At 40.0% G+C, this 18,611-nt stretch overlaps 1 protein-coding gene across 1 annotated transcript; it reads left to right on the forward strand.

Annotated features, from left to right (window-relative positions):
• Positions 1-25: 25 nt before the first annotated feature.
• On the forward strand, positions 26-11,494 carry gpat3 (glycerol-3-phosphate acyltransferase 3). Its single transcript, XM_005814922.2, has 13 exons — positions 26-158; positions 1,058-1,229; positions 1,346-1,412; positions 4,244-4,532; positions 4,845-4,919; positions 5,691-5,780; positions 6,243-6,336; positions 6,404-6,519; positions 7,762-7,817; positions 7,903-7,988; positions 8,066-8,194; positions 10,084-10,163; positions 10,604-11,494. Exons 2-13 carry the CDS (start codon positions 1,086-1,088, stop codon positions 10,749-10,751), a joined length of 1,374 nt encoding a protein of 457 aa, XP_005814979.1. The 5' UTR covers positions 26-158; positions 1,058-1,085; the 3' UTR covers positions 10,752-11,494.
• The last annotated feature ends 7,117 nt before the right edge of the window (positions 11,495-18,611 follow it).

Consider the following 18,611-nt stretch of genomic DNA (forward strand, 5'->3'; position numbering starts at 1 on the left):
CAAGGATTTTTCTCACTCCGGGTTTCTTGATGATCTTGACGTGCTGCAGATTTCATAACGCCCACAGGGAGCGTGTCCTCGTTCTTCTCTCCGTGGACCAAACACATCCAGAGGTTCTGCTGAGATCAGCTGGACGCTGAGGGACCCTCCACTGTCAGGTCTGTTCTGCTACATCCACCCATGACATTTCTGTCAGTGTTAGTTCGGATGTTTTAAACAGAGCGGTCACTGCTGGTAACGTTTCCACAGGAAGTCCTCTCCGGTCACTGCAGGTCATTTATTAAACTTTTTGCGCTGTCAGATTTTCATTTACCTAACTATATATAACTTATTATTTCTTGTGGTTTATTGACTAATGTGCAGTAAATGCACGTGCACAGTTGACGCAAAAGTCAAGACCTCAAAAGTTTCTGAATTCCAAGAAATAATAATAGTTCATACTTGCGCTGTATCCTACCGTCCTTTGGTCGTGTTTATTAAATTATTAGTAAAATGACTTTAAAATGACGCTTAATAGTTTAAAGTCAAATGGGGTGTAATACAGAATTCTGTCTCAGTAACCAGGAATAACATCAGCGGTTCTGTGTGTGTTATGCGTATGCGTGCGCGTATGTATGTTTAGATATTTTCACACTCACTTACAGGAACAGTTGCTCATCAAGTTAAGCTTTAAGAAGGAATGGACCAGTTAGAGTCCTCAGGTCCTCATGTGTTATCAGGCAGGCAGTAACCTCAGCGTTGGACAGCTGCTTCAGGTCAGCAGACACTCTAACCTCTAACCTCACTAGTTGCATTCTGCAGCATTGTTAGCTATGGACTGGATCATGATTAATATTATAAAGCACCTGATTGTGAAAACACTCCTCTTGTAATTCCCCCACTTACGTAATTCCCCCATCTTAAATGGGAACTTATCGTTCCCATTTAAGATGTGCCAGCTCTTTTCAAATAGAACCATTTCTAGTTTGCACCAATTACTCCTGGAGGAGAGAAAAGATTATTAGTGAGTCACAGCAGTTAGCTTGTTTGACTGAGAAGGATGGTTACTGGTTTGCAGATGATGAGGTGACCTGAGAGCCGCGGTGATGGAGAACCTTTGGTGTGTGGCTGGGACCATTTTCCAGCTGTGGATGTTCGTGGTGGTGTTCTTCATCATGCTTCCCGCCATGTTCGGCCTTTCTCTGGGGGTCACCGAAGTCTACATCCAGGTTCTGGTCAAAATACTCGAGGTAATATTCTTATTCTCAGTTCTGTTTGAGTCCTCACTAGAAAGTTGTGTGAGTTTGTTTAAGCATGCAGCAGTGTGTTGTTCAAAATAATCTGAAACAACCTTAATGTGTTGCAGTGGGCCACATTACGCATCCAGAGGGGCCGACAGGAACAGCCCAGCGCCTCAGTCCCTCTGCATAAGGGTCAGTCCTGTATGCATAAAAACCTGGAATAGTAGCATTCCAGGTTTTTATGGAGATATTCAGATTCTCTACCTCAGTCATAAAAAATCCATGTTAGACTGATTTGTGATTCTAACATGGATCACAAATGTTCCTGTTCCTGCTGGAACAGGAACATCAGACTGGGGACAGGCCAGTCCATCCCAGTCCACTTAAATGAAAGTTGGACTTTAATTTAAGTAAAACTGAAATGAAGGTCAACGATCCATGGGGGATGTCAGAGTTTCTACAGATCTATTAAATTAGCTCAGAGTCCAGGGAGTTTACTGATGTCTTGATGGTGGAGCTGGAGCTAAACTCCAAAAGCTTTTCCCTGAGGTTAGCCTTTATTTTCTCCTCTGTATGGTTGACAATACATCTGTCACCTGTCTGCAGGTGACACATAATAATGGACTTTGATGAAATAACCAAATAACTGGTGCAGAAATCAGGAGTTACCTCACTTTAGTGACAAAAAACAATAGAAAAATAATTTTGGGAAGAGGACAGAACCAGTGAAGAATTAATATCAATAAAACACTAAAAAATAACCAAACACATCAAGTTAATTGGAAAAATGCACAAATAACAATAATACAATAAAAATTATAACAGATAAAAAAAGCAGTTTATTACATATTATAGGTCATACAATTAAAACTTAATCATTTCATCAATTCTAAGCAGTAGGAATAACCTATAATTTCTGTTGATGAAATAAATGACATTGAAAATGAAACAAAGTAAAACATACAGGGAGCAAATAAAAAGTTCTAAAATAACAATAACACTACATGAATATCACAAATGAATAACATAAGATTGAACTTTATTAAAACAGAATGTTTGAGGTCCTCAGTTACGTTCTTCACTGTGTTCTAATATCACTCAGCTAGAGGAGGAACTCAGCTCTGGGTTAAAAGGTTCCCCTTGTAGTGGGACTCTTAAACTCTGGTTGCAACATGTGGAGAAGTTCTGCCACGCTGCTGCTGATCTTACATGAGGCGGTCTTTGGCAGATTCGTGTTTGGGCTTTAGTACACAATGTTCTGCTGCAGGAAGGATTTGTTTTTCTAACACATGGCGATCATGTGACGCTGTGAGAGAGAATCGGGACTGCCCATTGGTCGGCTGAACCATCTGATGTTGGGGTTGTCGCTCTGTGTGGGAAAACTCCTGGCTCGTCTCATGTTGATGATGCAACAGCAGGTTGTGTAACGGTAGCCAAAGAGCAGACTGGGATCAAATTCAGTTTAAACACACATGTGTTTGTTTAAGTTGAATTTGTGTGTGTGTGTGTGTGTGTGTGTGTGTGTGTGTGTGTGTGCACATACATGCACACCCCCACACGCCAAGAAACACAGAAACACAGTGAAGCACTCCTTCTGAGTAAGCAAATGTGAAAAAAGCAAATGTGAAAAATTTTCACATTTGCCTCCTGGCCAGAGGCGATCACTTATTTTTGGAAATAAGTCTGAGAAAACAAACAAACAGAGAGATGATAATTATAGGAATCATTAAGAGTAGGTAGTATCTTACCTGCAGCTTTGGACACTCATCTGTTTGTGAGAATATCCACTGTACGACATTGCTGCACTTAAACAACAGAAAAGTATTTACTCTTCTGGCTTCTGGAATAAAACCATATTATTAGTACACAGAGCTTATTGTGATAGCCAATCCTTTGCTGGACTTGGTGTGTAAGTGTGGAGAAGTCACCATAATGCCCAGACTGGAGCTGTTCAGTTCAACTTGCAAACTTCAGGTCCATCCATCCCATTCATTTAATTAGTTCTCAGCAAAACTGGTATGAAAAAGAAAACAGGAAGCTGAGGGAGACTCGGCTGTGCCTGTGGGGTTAAACATGAGGTCAGCAGCCCCGTGATCCTCCACATGCTGTCAACATTACACACATTGTTCAGCTCTTGCCTGAATCTCATTTCATCTTCATTTTCCCAGCACACAAACAGCTGTGTGAGGAATTACCAACTATTGTTTTCATATTGAGCTTTCTGAGTTTAACTATTCAGGGAGCTGAAGCTGCAGACATCTATGCTGTGAAGATCGTTGTATTTGGTGGTTCACTCTGTGATCAAAAGTCAACATAAAAACAACAAATAAGCCTAAGAAATTTATAAAAAATACTTTTTTTAGTGTTATTTAAACTTTATTTAACCACCAAACACCGACAATGGAACTTCTGGTCAACTTGACAGCAGGTCCTGTCTTTGCAAAATAAGCTCACATCACAACAGCTGCCAGTTGGTGTCAGAGTTTGGACTGATATGCATCATCAGTCCAAACTGTAATGATCTGGGTTTGGGTTGCAGGCACAGAACCTGGGCAGCTTGCAGTTACTGAGTAAACTACAAGGCACTCTGCATGCCAGTATTATTAGTTGGTTTCCCATAAATACAATTCCTTACAATAGACTGTGGGTAGACTATGGAAAGTAAGTGATAGGAAATAAAGTCACTAAGCCAACCCTTTAAGTTATTTACAACTGTATGCTAAGTACTACCTTATCTTCACAAACTGACCACAAGTGTCGCCATGCATGAACTGGAAGGTAACTGGACCGTGCGGTCTGTCGACTCTTGAAGTGCTGTTGAGATTCTGCATTAATGTAAATGACTGGATGCCATATCAGGTGCAAAAACCCCCATTGTGGGTCTAATCTGATGACCCACAATGTCCAACAGTATGCTTTCCCATAAAAATCTAATAACTTAAAGTCAAAACTCTAGCCCATGGCCTTTTTCCTGCTGTGTCATGATGGTAGAACTACCTCTGGTTCTGCTGGTTGTCTTGCAGGGATCATAGAGCGAGCGGGGGGGTCCATGGAGGAGGAGATGTGGCAGCTCCGGTGCTCTCGGCCCGAGGCGGCGGGGGCCTTCTGTTTGAGCGATGGTGTGTATTTCTGTAAGAAGGGTCTGGAGAGCATTGTGGAGGACCAGGTGACGCAGAGATTTTCCTCAGAGGAGTTGGCTTCCTGGAACCTTCTGACCCGCACCAACCAAAACTTCTACTACATCAGTCTCCGCCTCACCATCATCTGGGGCCTCGGAGTCTTTGTGCGATACTGCATCCTCTTACCCTTCAGGTCAGTCAGTGTGACACAGATCAGCCTCCCGGAGGCTGGGACAGACATGAGACTAGAAGCTGCTAAGATCATCTTCCTCTGGCTGACAGTGACCAAACACAAAGACTGAGTCATGACAGGAATATATTCTGTTTTATTATTTGGTATGGAGCTTAATGTCAGATCAAATGATCTGAAACACAGAGTAGTGCTGGAGCTCCTCTCACAGGGGTTTCTCTGTTATAAATCAGAAAGAAGAAGTATTTCAACACAAATTTCATTCTGTGAGGAGTTTAACATGAATCTGTTAGAAGACTATGTGACTTTCTGCAGGATTGCTCTGGCCTCTACCGGTCTCTCCTGGCTGGTGATTGGAACATCTGTGGTTGGATTTCTGCCTGAGAGCAGGTAAGATACAAGAAATAAACACATCAGTTCAGTGTCTTGTAAAATGATAAAATACTTTTAATATATTTTATTTGGATTTTATGCAATTGACCAACACAAAGTACCATAGAAGTGTGATTAAAAACAAATTTCTAAAGAGCAAATTCTTTTCAGATAAATTCTTGAAAAATGTGGTGTTCCTTTGAATTGAGTCCCACTGACTCAATACTTTGTAGAAACACCTTTTGCTGTCATAGAGCTGCAGGTCCAATATAGGGGCAAATCTCTATCAGGTTGGTGCATCTAAGGATTTATTTTCTACAGCCTAAACCTAACCCCTAACACTATTTAGGGCGAGGGCCAAAAACCCAAAAACAACATTTTCCCTCATGGGGACCAAGAAAATGTCCCCACAAGGAGCAATAGTTCCCACATTGTAGACAGAAATAGGTCCCCACAAGGATATAAACACCTGGTACACACCCACACACAAACATATACACTCTTTTTACTTACTACGTAACTCACATTTGGTTTCACATTTTATTTACTAGTATCAGAGGAATGTGTGCTGAAAATGACGGCTGGCAATTCATCTAAGATTTATATTTGTAAAAATATCTGCTTTGTGTTGGTCTCTCATGTAAAATACAATGAGGTTTAGGGCTGTAAAATGTACAATAAATCAGAAGTGTGATGAGTATTTTGGCAGAGTGCTTTAAATAGCGTTGCTCTATTTTTAAAGCGTATTTTGAAGCCGTCCCAATTCTCCTGTGTTTTTCTGTGTATCAGTGCAAAGAACTGGCTGAGTGAGCTGGTCCACCTGACCTGCTACAGGATCTGTGCCAGAGGACTGTCCGCTACCATCCACTACCACAACAAGTCAGTCACACTCCAACTTCCAACACTTTACTGTACTTTTCATTTAAAGTTATTAGTTTGCTAAATGTAGAGTTTAAAGAACAAAGTTTAACCTTAGACATTAAATAAATGATTTTCAAACCGTGTAGTTTCTTCTCTTATTTTGTGAAATGAAATGATTGGTAGAAAAACAGCCTAATAATAAAAAATTATTATGCTCTCATTAAAATTAAATGAAATCAGATGCTAGATAATAGTATTCAGGCATATAGACTCATATTCTTTTCCCATGTTTTATTGTTGATGTGATGGAAATGTTTTTTTCAGACCAGGAACTAAAGTAAGCTGGCTCTTTAGAAGAATTTGCAAGAACTGTGCACAGTTTGAATGTGGAAATGTCAAAGTTAGGAATTGCTGTTCAGTTTCCTAACTTTAGTCAGTGTTGTGAGATCCACATTGGCCTGTGTGCTGGTGTTTCTGCAGAGAGAACAGGCCTCAGAAGGGAGGAATATGTGTTGCGAACCACACTACCCCCATCGATGTGGTGATCCTGGCCAATGATGGTTGCTACGCCATGGTGAGTTTTGCTTCTTGGGAATATCAGTGAGTCTGTGACTCCTTCTGTAATCCCACCTTGTCCACAGGTCGGACAGACTCATGGAGGTCTGCTGGGGATCCTTCAGAAGTCCATGGTCAGGTCCTGCCCCCATGTCTGGTTCGAGAGGTCGGAGATGAAGGACCGAAACGCAGTGACCAGCAGGTGACGACAAGGTTCACATGACAACAAGAAGCTTTATGACAAATAGTTAGAAAAAACTCCTTCAAATGGACTTTATTTCCTATGGACTGATGTGATATAAAAACTAAGGCAGACAATCGGTGTCTCAATCTGAGTCCAGCTGTAGCATTAGCATGAGCCCCTCCCACTCAGACTCTGTCAGATGAGATTGTGTTAAACATTCAGTATTATCAGGAGTGTTGCCTTGATTCCTTCAGACACATTTGAGAAATCCTTTTAATCTCTCTTGAGCAAAACACTTGAGCCACCTTGCCTGCTGGTGTTGGTCAGATGGTGCTGCCTCTGTCAGACTGCTGCAGGGCAGCGGTGGCCACATGCAGCAGCTCACCACCATCAGCATGTGAATGACTGAATGTAATGTGAAGTGTTTTCTGTCAAGGGACACACTTGACAAAGTGCTATACACGTACAGGCCATTTGCCATTTTTCCTCTCCACTGTTGCTCCTGCATGCTCAGTATGAGGGAATGCTGTAAAGTCAACGACACAATTCAGGCGCCCCCTGCTGGTCCAGGAGGAATGAATTCTGCAATTCAATCTGCTGGGTTTCCTTAGAAACGTTTGAATTCATTTTGAATAATTAATTGAGCTTACTGTACTGTTTGATTACTAGGATCAACTGGAATGCATATGTGACTGGATTGAAATCACTTGTTTGAGATGACACTCGTTGTGAATTGGCCCTATAAACAAACTGAATTGAAATGAACTGATGAACAAAGTGCTAAGCAAAAAAAACATGAAATTGAAGGAAGACAAAATAAGAACTTGCAAGACCATGAAACAAAGCTAGAACAAAGATAAAGAAAGCCAAGCAATACAAAACTAAAAAGTCAAAGTCACACTGAAGACAACACAGACTGCAGGAGCTGCATGCGATCCAGCGATCAGCCCAGACTCCCAGTTCAGCTCAGACTATCACACTGGATGACTCATTCTGAGTCATGCCTTCAGCAAAAGGGTTCACCTCACACATGATTGGTCACTCTCATGCTTTGTGACCACACTACAGGAAAAATACACTATGTGGTCACTGTCAAAGATGATTCAGGATTTATTTAACCCACTAAAGAACCAGAGGTTGAGGAGCTCTGTGCGAACTCACAATGAGGAGATCTGCTTTGTTTTAAATAAACTGAAATCAAGTTAAGATTGTTTGATTGTTGTGAGGATGACTCGGGGCTTTACGTCCCTCTCTCTGCAGACTGAGACATCACGTCGCTGCAAAGACCAAACTTCCCATCCTCATATTTCCTGAAGGTTTGAGTCTTCTGTCACGTTGTACATAAAGATGATCATGATCATTTTCATGGTTTGGTGACGTTTGTCTATTTGTTTCCAACAGGAACATGTGTCAACAACACCTCAGTCATGATGTTCAAAAAGGGAAGCTTTGAAATCGGAGGAACCATTTATCCAGTAACTATTAAGGTAGAAACAAGCAGTTGGACTCTCCTGGTTCTCCGGTTCAGGTTGAAGTGAAACGGTTTGCTTTGTGTCTGTTCCAGTACGACCGTCGCTTCGGGGATGCTTTCTGGAACAGCAGCAAATACAACATTGTTAGCTACCTGCTGCGCACGATGACCAGCTGGGCCATAGTGGTCAATGTGTGGTACCTCCCTCCCATGACCATACAGGTACTCACTGCTCCTTCCAATACATCAGACTGGCTGTGAGCACAATCACAAACTGTAACCAAGGCCTCAGCCACCTTACTGCTGATAGTTTTTATGTTTTTGAAGAAACAAAAAGAACAGAACAAGATAAAAAAAAACTTGCGATGGTGATATCAGGTATATGTCTGGTTTCTTCTTTCCTCTCTTAATCTACGCTTCCATCATTCTGTGACCTTTAACATTTTGGACAACATCATGTCTAGTGTGAACATCTCCTGCTGTGAGACTGTCCAGCTGGCTAAATATGAAAAATGCAAGTCTATAACACAGGAATATATTAGCCAGCAATTGTCGCTCTCCAAACAGTCCTTAGTAATATCAATATTGGGTTTTCCTTTTAAGATGGAACATGTATGCTAACTGACACTTTTTAAAATCATTGCAGACATTAGAAATTATTCATCTACTAGTGTGTTTTTTTAAATGAAAGACATAATGAATGAGAAGGTTGCAGATGAATGTAATGTCAGGGCTGGTAACAAACATTCTTCTAATTCTTTCCCCGACATGTTGGTGTACGTTTCATTTTGACCTGTAGGTGGCAGTCTTGTCCTTCTGTGAAGATTCACAGCCACAGATATTTCTTACAAACTTCACTGCTTCACTGTTAGACCTGTTCTCATGGGTTTGCGATGAAGATAATTTCTAAACATTTCAGAATGTTAGAGAATTTATTGTCACAATTTTATTAAAACCATGTATATTCTGTTCATATTGCCTCGAAATAACAACATTGCACTTGATGCTAGCAGTCTGAAGCGGAGTGCAAAGTAGATTTTTGCAATAATGTTAATTTTCAGAAACATTTATAGACCTTAGAATGAGGTGAATTTCAGATGATAACCTACATTGTAACGTAGAGTCTATTAAAAAACTGAAGTAGTAAAGTTTATGAAGAACCAGATTTCTATTTAAATGCAGGCCAAATTATTCACCTAGCCTTAAAGGAGCAGTATCGTGTAAAATGTACTTTTTTGTTACAATGTTATTATCTCATCAGGAGTGTTGCCTTGATTCTTTCATGCATGTTTGAGAAATCCTTTAATCTCCCATGGCAAGTAGTTTAAAAGCCTCCATGCTTCCACCTCACAAAACAACCAAGTTTTGTGAGCTAGTCAAGTGGGCTAGTAGACTCCTTCAAACTAGCCAGCAGCAATTAGTAAACACCTGCTGGAACTGAGCAACGCTGGTAGAAACATTGTTAAAGGGTTAATAAAGGAGCAGAGCAGGAGTTTTTAAAGAGACAAAGGCCCAATTTCAAGGTGTTAATTTACAAAGTCACATTTCTTTTAAGTCATATTTGATATATATAACATTTTTATAACAATTGAAGTTAACCGTCAAATCACCTCCACACATTTGATGGTGCTATAAAATGGCCTGGAAAATACATCATACTGTCTCTTTAAGCTACACACAACACTCATTATAAATGCAGGCAGTGCAGAGACCTCTAAACCAATCACAATTATTTCTCTGCATGTTTGCTTCTAAGAGTGAGATGCAGAAACCAAATAAGAATTGTATTGCTTTGTTGTTATTTATACGACTCACCTGATTATCTGGTCCACTTTTGAAAGAGTTTTAAAATTGGACGGAACTGTTTTTCACCATCAGCCACAAAATAGGTTTTGCAATATCTTAGTAAGAAATCCAAGCATATGGCTATGTGTAATTATAATTTTACTGATTTAAATGAATTTACTTGATTTAAACGTAAACCACACCTCCTGTGCACAAAATCATCCAACCTGAAAGTCTCCATCCAGACCTGCCCAGTTCTTTCTACTGTAGGTCTGAGCTGCTGTGTTTGGTTCTGACTGACTGTTTGTGTTGTGTGTTGTGAGCAGGATGGAGAGGATGCAGCTCAGTTTGCCAACAGAGTCAAGTCTGTCATTGCTCATCAGGGTGGACTGCTGGACCTGGCGTGGTGAGGACTCAACACACTGATTAGATCTGATTTGTTCTCTGACCTTAACTCATCCCACTGTGCAACTGAATATTGCTCCTAACTTACAAGTTGCATTAGTGAAAATCATTTAAATGATTAAATGTTCTGCAAAGGTTTGAATGACAAGAAATAAAGGCAAAGAGAATAGCAGACAGGAAATAAAGCAGCTTATAGAACCTGGTGTGAACAGATGGACTCACAAAGGAAGACAGACGATTATCATCCAGCTCACGATACGTATGTGGCTAGAGTTCAGGAAGGTCAGAAGGTCACAGAGGCTAACATGGAGATGCACATGTGGGAAGTTCTCTTTCAGTGTAACTGTGATGTATTTGTGCACTGCAAACTTTCACAGTGGGGTGGCAGCCATTTTAAGCCGAATGGTTCTAAACATGCGGCTGTAAATGTGCTTCTTATAGGGATGGAGGACTGAAGAGATACAAAGTAAAGGATTCCTTAAAGGAGGAGCAGCAGAAGACGTACAGTAACATCATAGTGGGACAAAACGACATCAGAACCACAAAAACATGCAGCGAGACCAGAGGATCAATAATGCTGGATCAATGAAGAACATGTGATCAGCTGTCAGCTTGGAAACTGATGAAGTATCAGAAGCTAAAGCTGACTGTTCATTAGGGAGGACTGTGTTAATATTCCACCAGGCTTTTGTTTTCATTAAATGTTTTCTATGTACTTTGTGTGTGTGTGGGTGTGTGTGTGCGTGTGCGTGTGTGTGTGCGTGTGCGTGTGCGTGTGTGTGTGTGTGTGGGTGTGTGTGTGTGTGTGTGTGTGTGTGTGTGTGTGTGCAATAATGTCCATCCACCAGCAGGGAGCAGTGTGTGATAACACAGTCTTTCTGTCTTGCTCCTCCCTGGATTGGAGGACATGTCCTGTTTCTCTTACAGGCAGTGTCACCACGGCGATGGTGTTCTTTCTGTGTGAGAATGTGGGATGTTATTTTTATAGAGCTGTAGTTATAGAGCAGAAAATGAAAAAAATATTTCTTATAACAAGAAGAAACTTAAAGATGCATCATTCACTGAAAGATTTTATATTCATTGGTTGATTTTTTTTAAACTACATTTTCATGCGATCGTCACATATTTGGCGGTACTTTAGGACTGCAAGAATGTGATTGTGGATTTTTTTTAAATGACTTTTTTCCATTTTAATGCTTTTCTGTACAAATTAAAGAAAGTAGTTTTGATTTTCACACTTTTTAAATATGGCAAATACTTTGGAATTTTAAGCCTGCACTGCAGGAAGAATATAACTGTGGGGACTGAAATGGAAAAAAAAGGTGAAATAGATGAGTTATTGACATTTCTTTTTTCAGATAGTTACATGTTTGGTTCACAAATCCTGTAATATGTGGAATGTTTAACATTGGAACCTTTTTTCATGTTCTGATTACCAGAATGTTACCAGAACCATGTTAATGATAATCATAATTAAGTAAAGTTATTTATAAAACAAAGATATAAATCACTAAGTACCTTACAGTAAATGCAAACACAACACCAGTAGCAGTTTGAACATTTAAATGACGTGAAGATTAAACAGCAGGAAAAGCCTAAAACAAACAGGAGGCTTCATGTGTTTCTTAAAGAAATGAAACAGTGTAAAATGTAAAACACTGATGAGATTCTTCTTGCGTAGCTCAATAAGTGAACAGCAGAATTTTAAAAATAGTAATAAAACAGAAATTTTGTGTTTTTCCTCAAGATTTCAGAGTTTTCACCTGAACACAATCATCACAAAACCTTTTTACTAAGAGACATTACACAGCTCAATTAGAAAGTTACTACTAACATGAGAATTATACTTATTGCATATAAGCCTCTGTGATTTTGAAATATTTCCTAAATTAAAAATCAATCTCATATCAGCAGTTTAAAATGGCAGACTCTCAAACCAGATACTTGACTGGACAGCTTTAGTATAATATTCTAACCAAAAATTAAATCATTAAGTGATTTTTTTAATGTGTGAGAAGGAGTTCAGTCGATTGGAGAAATGTGAGGTTTTCTAATCTAGGACACAATGAAGGGACAGTGAGATCTGTTCATTCTGACTGGTTCTGCTCGTCTAAAACACAGGAATCAAACTCACGCTGTCAACACCGGATCCTCTACTGGAGATATTTCCTTTTAGGAGTGTTGCAACTAAGCATTTTTTACAGCATAAAAAAAATCAATTTGCTGTGTATTCCCAGAACATTAAATTAAATTCTTGGTATATAAAATGTTTTTTCTACATTAATAATAAAGCTCTTTATAATGTAATTGTCCAGAGACTGAATATAACATATATCAATCACACTTAATATAATGAGCGTCTAATCATCTTGAAATTAAGCTAATTTTAATTATGACAACCAGTTAGTTCATATTTAATAATTGTAATAATTCATTTAACACAATAGTGATAAAACAATACACAGCATGGAGAAAATTATTTAAAATACTGTGATTTTTAAAAAACAGTAATAGTGCTCTAAACTACTTACAATGGTGACAATAATAAATAGTGATACTCATCAAACCGTACATGTACTGTAAAAAAAAAAAAAATCACTGAAACCTTAAATACTGAAGCAACAGCATCAGTTTCAGTATTCAGTCTGCCTTCTGCAGACCTGACTGAACAGCTGTTACAATTACATCAATTTCATCATTTGTGAAACATGCTGTCAATGATAATACATTCGGTATCATGTTTTAAATTCTGTTTAATTTCTTATTGTTTAATATCTAAGGAGCAGGTCAGAGAATGGGATATTATTTAAAAACTCAGAGAAGAGGTCAGAGGGCAGATCTGACAATGCATAACACTGCCATGTATTTTATACTATGACTAAAACCTAGAGATCAGGTGGCACTGGATTTGAAATGCTTCAAACCTACTTCTGGTGATAAAAAACAATTAAAAAAAATCAACATATATTTTATATACATCAATTATTTTAAGACATTTAAAGTATTTTTGTCACATGTTTGCAATAATACTCCTAGTTGTAGTTCATAAATATTGAGGTTCAGCTTCAAAGAATCTTGTAAATACATGACTTCATTATAACTGAAATAATAAGTAAGAATTATTATGAGATCTGATGATAAACTGAAAACAGTAGAGCTTTAAAGTAAAGAGGCAACAGAACCTGATCCATTTAAAATCCGTGTTTGTGCATTAAAGTGTCGTTGGACGGATCCAGCTGCGATGTGTGATGTCTGCCGAGCCGGTCCTCCTGATCAGGACTAAAACCTGTTGGTGTCCTTGTGAGAAGGAGATGCTAGATGAGACAGAAGAGAGCTGCAGATCAGCGCCGGTGGCAACATGTTTACTGTGACGGCGCTTTAATAAAGAAAGCAGAGAGTGTGAAATAGCATGGAGTTATTCTTCCACACACAAGCAGGCTTACATTTCACAGCCTCTCCTCCTCCTCTTCATCCGCCCGCCTGTAATAACAATCCCACAACTCAAATTGCTTGAACAGAAATGTTTGTTCTCCCCTAACAAGATTGTGAATTATTAATAGGATCTAAAGCTGGTTCTATAACCCGATTGTTGAGGTGGGACTCTTGGCGAGCGATGCTGCACCACACCATTTACTGTGATGTATGTGTCTGCACATCTTTATGTCCAATTTAATGTGATTCAGATAGATTTCAGAGGGACATCATAAAAGGCATTGGAGTGACCCCGACTGTGGACTCCATGCAACCACGCCGTCTGTCCCAATATGTTAATTCGATTTGGTTCAATTTTACTCTTACCCAGAGCTGATCCATACAAATGCAATGCAGGTACACTAAGTAAATATGAATACATTTCCAAATTGAATCCAAGTGAGTGTAGTCTGCAGAGGACATCATTTTAAATGGTGCTGTGCTGGGAAGTGAGCGGTCACAGGGTAAATGACTGAGGCTCCCTCTAAGACTTGCCATTAGTTGGAGTGTAATGCCTTTAAATACATTGTTCTGCCATCTATTCTGTGCTGCTGTGGTAATGTATGTGATGCTGAGGAGGTACAATGCAGCTGCAGGGAGGGATCAATACAAGTCCTGGGATGTGCCCACTGTGCTGCTGCTTCTGTTTAACTTTGAGGTTAAACACAAACCTACATTAAATGCTAATTTTATGCTAAGGCATTTCATCCATTTCATCTACACCCATCATACCCGTCCCTCTGGCAACAAACTCTGGCTTTGAACTGCAGCTGTTGGTTGCAGTCTCCAGTTTGTGCCACTAGATGCCATCCCATCATTTCACTCAACATTTAAAGGGGAATAATATGTAAAATCCAAATTTTTTTAGCTTTACATCAGGTTATAATGTTATTCCCTCATCAAAAACAAACCTGGAGTGTTGCTTTGATTCTTTCATGCATGTTTGAGAAATCCTCTAATCTCCATGGCAACCATTCTGGGTGCATAAACACTTGCTCATCCCACAGAGAGACTCCAGCTCCTCCCTGGAGCTGGACTCTCCAAACCGAATGTCTGCCTCACAGAGCACCCGTCCATTACACCGCCCCAGCTCTGCTCCTCCAGACTAGCAGCAGCAATTAGCAAATATCTGGTGGAACGGCATGTCTGCTAATCTGATCATACAAACTAGTTCTCAGTCCAATGCTCCTAATAACGGTTGTTAATGGCATCATGGAGAAGCATTACTGTGATGACATGCTGCAAGTGGAGTTTCTTAAAGAGACAGAGGCCCAATTCCAAAACATTAGATTCCAAAGTCATGTTTTATGTACACTGCATTTTTACCACTGAAGATAATATGGTTACTTGATAGTGTTGTAAAATGACATTAAGTGCCTTGAAAATACATAACGATGCCCCTTTAAAGTGTTTGTCCACAACATCTTTTGGTTTAAAATGTGCAAAAATGAAAATAACAAGTGAACGCACTGTGCACCAGTCTTTATGAGACCAGTAGTGCCCCCCGCCCTGCCCCCTATTTCTTTGCATACTCTAACCAAACAGGCGTTAATTGGTCAGAATTGATCTCTTTTGCTCTGATTGAGCTTCAATTGAGTTGAAAGTTCTTCAAGTTAAATACTGATTGATTTGTGGTTAAATTCCAGTTTTCTTGTATTGAAAAAAAAATTGATGCAATGATTGGATGGCAGAGGTGAGTCTCTGACCTCCTCCTCCAATCACGTTCAGTCCTCCTCCTGTTTGTTATCCCAGGAATCATCTACAAACTGTTGGCTGGCTTTTAGTGAATGAGATAGTGAACGCACATGAAAAATGTCCTCCGGCAAGGTACATGAAGGTGTGAAATTGCAGACTCCTCTTTGCCCTCAGCCCCGTGCCTCAGAAGCTATTTCTTCTTTTATTGACAGCACGGCTGAATTTAAGCCTGATGGCTGCCACGGACACCCCCCCTAACCGTCCCTCCTGGAGTCTTGATTGCTTTTGTTTCCAGGTCACCTCCTATCTATTGCTGCAACTTTTCCAATTTCTCAGGGCTTGTTGTATGAAGACAGAAGGCGCCGGCGTCACTGGCTCTCTGGGAAATATACATAAACCTCAGCAGAGAAATGACACAGAGGAAACAGAGAAACCTTGTCAGTTTCATGCTTGCTGGGCAACACGCATGCTGTCGCGGCTGCTGCAGACACGACTTCATCAAAGCAACAATCAAATAAAAGTCCTGCTTCATTAATATGGAATTATCTCAGCATTAAGATTAATTGCATTAAACTGATGAGTGTGTGTTCAGTGTGGAGGGAAGCTGCAGAAATGATGGATGATGAGAGGCATGATGAATGGAGAAAGCAGCGGAACTAAATTGAAAGTGTACTCATCCGTTCCCCCCTCACAACTAATGATAAATTGAGCGTGTCACATCGAACAATACATGTTGAGCTTTAAACATGGCCTCCTCCGCCTTCTTCTCACCCCTTCATCCACGCAGGCCAGCGTGGCCGACACCTACCTGCGCTGGTCTCCATGTCAACTTTCTGGGGTGGTTATGTTGTGCTCCATTTGTGTCCCTAGCAAAAAAAAAAACCTGATACTTTAAATATGGTCACAAAAACATTATGGACCAAAATACTTTTCCCAATAGCTGCCTGAGCACCAACTTCATCTTACTGTACACAACAAATGTTTGGTAAAGGGACAGTATTATGTATTTTCCAGGCACATAACTATTCTAAAGCTTAGGGAGCCGAAACGCAAACAGGATGCTCCCTGACACGCAAGGCCAGTCCAGGACCACCATTCTGGACTGGCCTTGTGTGGCCACACTTGAATGAGTGTGGACGTTAACTTCTGCTTACCAAGGCTGTTTCCATGGTTTATTAATTCATATTAAGGTGTATTTGTTGTCATTACCAAAATAATATGCATTATTAGAGGGGCTCTCAAGAAACCACAGAGTTCAGTTTGCTGGGTTCTGGGACGCCATTGTAGTTATGCTCAGTAGTGCATTCAGGTCAAAGTTGTAATTTTTTTCCATCATTAGTAAAACTTTGTGTGTCGGTGCTGATGGCATGTGTTTAGCTGTTGGGCATGTGTTTATGCTAGTTTTATACCTACACTGTGAAAAACTATAAAAAACACAAAAAACAAAAGATTCAAAATAAAATAAAAAATAAAATAAAAAAAACACATTCATGTATCTACCAAACAGTAAAAAAGATCAAATAAATAAATAGCACTATAAGAATGTGAAATGACACTATGATATTTTTATTTGCACTTCTCTGTCAGGATGTTTATGTTTAAGGCTGTTCGTGCTTTGTTTATACCTGATGTAAGATGTCTCAGGCAGCAGCACTGGTCAGTATCTCTGGGATCAGGTCGTTGTGTTAGTGGCTGGGTTCTCTGCTCTTCAACTGGTTTCTGTCCCTGTGTCTCAGATCGCTTTGATCATTTCTGAGATAAACCAACAGGATAATTCGGAACAATTTATTGGCTGAATTCAGCTTTTAATTATTGACAGACCACAACGTTGGACAGGCAGCCAAAGATACAGATGATCAAAGTTGTATTAAAAACATGTCTGGCCCGAATCCAACCGACAGCCTGTGCGGTAAATGATACTGCCATCTGTGAGATTCCAACAGACGGTAGAAGAGGAAGAAAATGATCAGTCTCCATTCAGCCAGTTCATATCACAACACTGCAGATCGGAGTGGTGCCGGGGCTGCTGACATTTCCTCAAATTTCCTTGATTAAAAAAGTGTTTTGACAATTTCTCCTTTATCTACCAGACTGAGTCAGAAAGCATAACCATGATGCTGCATTACCTGCTGCCTTCTTACGCAAAAGCCTTGATGAGATAACAGAAAGTTTTGCTATAGGAGGCCAGATGGTGACCAACCATAATCTGGGAGGCTCCACTGTGCTTCTGCAGCTCTTTAACTTTTATTATTTTTCACTGTTAGGAAATGTGTCAGACAAGAACTTCCTGTTGAGCGTAATGTCCTACTCTGAGTGCCTTAATATGTCTGAGATTATTATTAGAAACAAACAGTATGAACCAATGGGGAGGGCGGTTTTAGCATTTTAACCAAAAGTATACAACACAGTCAATTTGAGACAAACCTCAAAATATCCAAAATGAAAAGATGAAAATAAAAATGGACTAATAAAAGATTTAGAAACGAGTTGCAGACGAAAAACAAGCAAGCCAAGTAAAATATCTGAAAGCTGTGGTATTAAAAGCTGCTGAGGCATTTATCTCCCATAGAAGTTTGTAAGAAAATTACCAGGCTAGGTTTTAATCCAGGTTCATATTTGCCAAGTTCACATTGACTGTCATCCATCATGGCCTGTAGCTCCTGATCACCGTCTCCGGGGGACCAGGTTCATCTCTCCTCTGCCTCCACACTGTTCCAGCAGAGCAAAAAGCAACAGCGGCTCCAATTTCCCTCTCAGAAGCGATTCAGGAGAAGAAAAAAAAAAACGAGTCCAGTGGAGCAGCACGCTGCGCAGCTTCTTTGCAAAATGAATACTTTTTAATTTGTCTGCCAGGGATGGCCCCGGGCCCCAGGACAATGTTGATGGATGATGTTTTAATGCTGCTGAATGTTAGTTTTACTGAACAGGGAAAACTATAAATTTTTACTTCATTGGCAGTGATTGTGCCCTATGCATACAGGCACCGTGCTGCGCGATGCCCATGAATAATCGCCTCTCGGAGCAGATGTTACTTTGCAGAAACCAATTCCTCAGATAAGATTTGCACAAGATTAATTGTCTACAGCTGTTTCATGGGCCGCTGCAATCTTAATACATTTATGATAAGTTTAAAAGCTCACCAGAGGCAGCGCAGCCTCCCGAGTGGGGAGTCGCTTTATTCTTACATCTGGATTCATATTCTCTGTCAGATTCATCATTAGCCTTTATGCAAGATGACTAAGAGGCTGGCTGTCATTACCGCAGGACATGCAACAGTGTCTGC

This window comes from Xiphophorus maculatus, chromosome 8 (assembly GCF_002775205.1).
Source record: "Xiphophorus maculatus strain JP 163 A chromosome 8, X_maculatus-5.0-male, whole genome shotgun sequence".
NCBI classification, from domain to species: Eukaryota; Metazoa; Chordata; class Actinopteri; order Cyprinodontiformes; family Poeciliidae; genus Xiphophorus; species Xiphophorus maculatus.

Bases quoted from the DNA above. Each gene is read 5' to 3' on its own strand.
- gpat3 (XM_005814922.2), top strand. From the start codon at position 1,086: ATGGAGAACCTTTGGTGTGTGGCTGGGACCATTTTCCAGCTGTGGATG. The intron at 6,337-6,403 runs GTGAGTTTTGCT...CCTTGTCCACAG, and splicing joins ATGATGGTTGCTACGCCATG to GTCGGACAGACTCATGGAGG. The intron at 6,520-7,761 runs GTGACGACAAGG...CTCTCTCTGCAG, and splicing joins CGAAACGCAGTGACCAGCAG to ACTGAGACATCACGTCGCTG.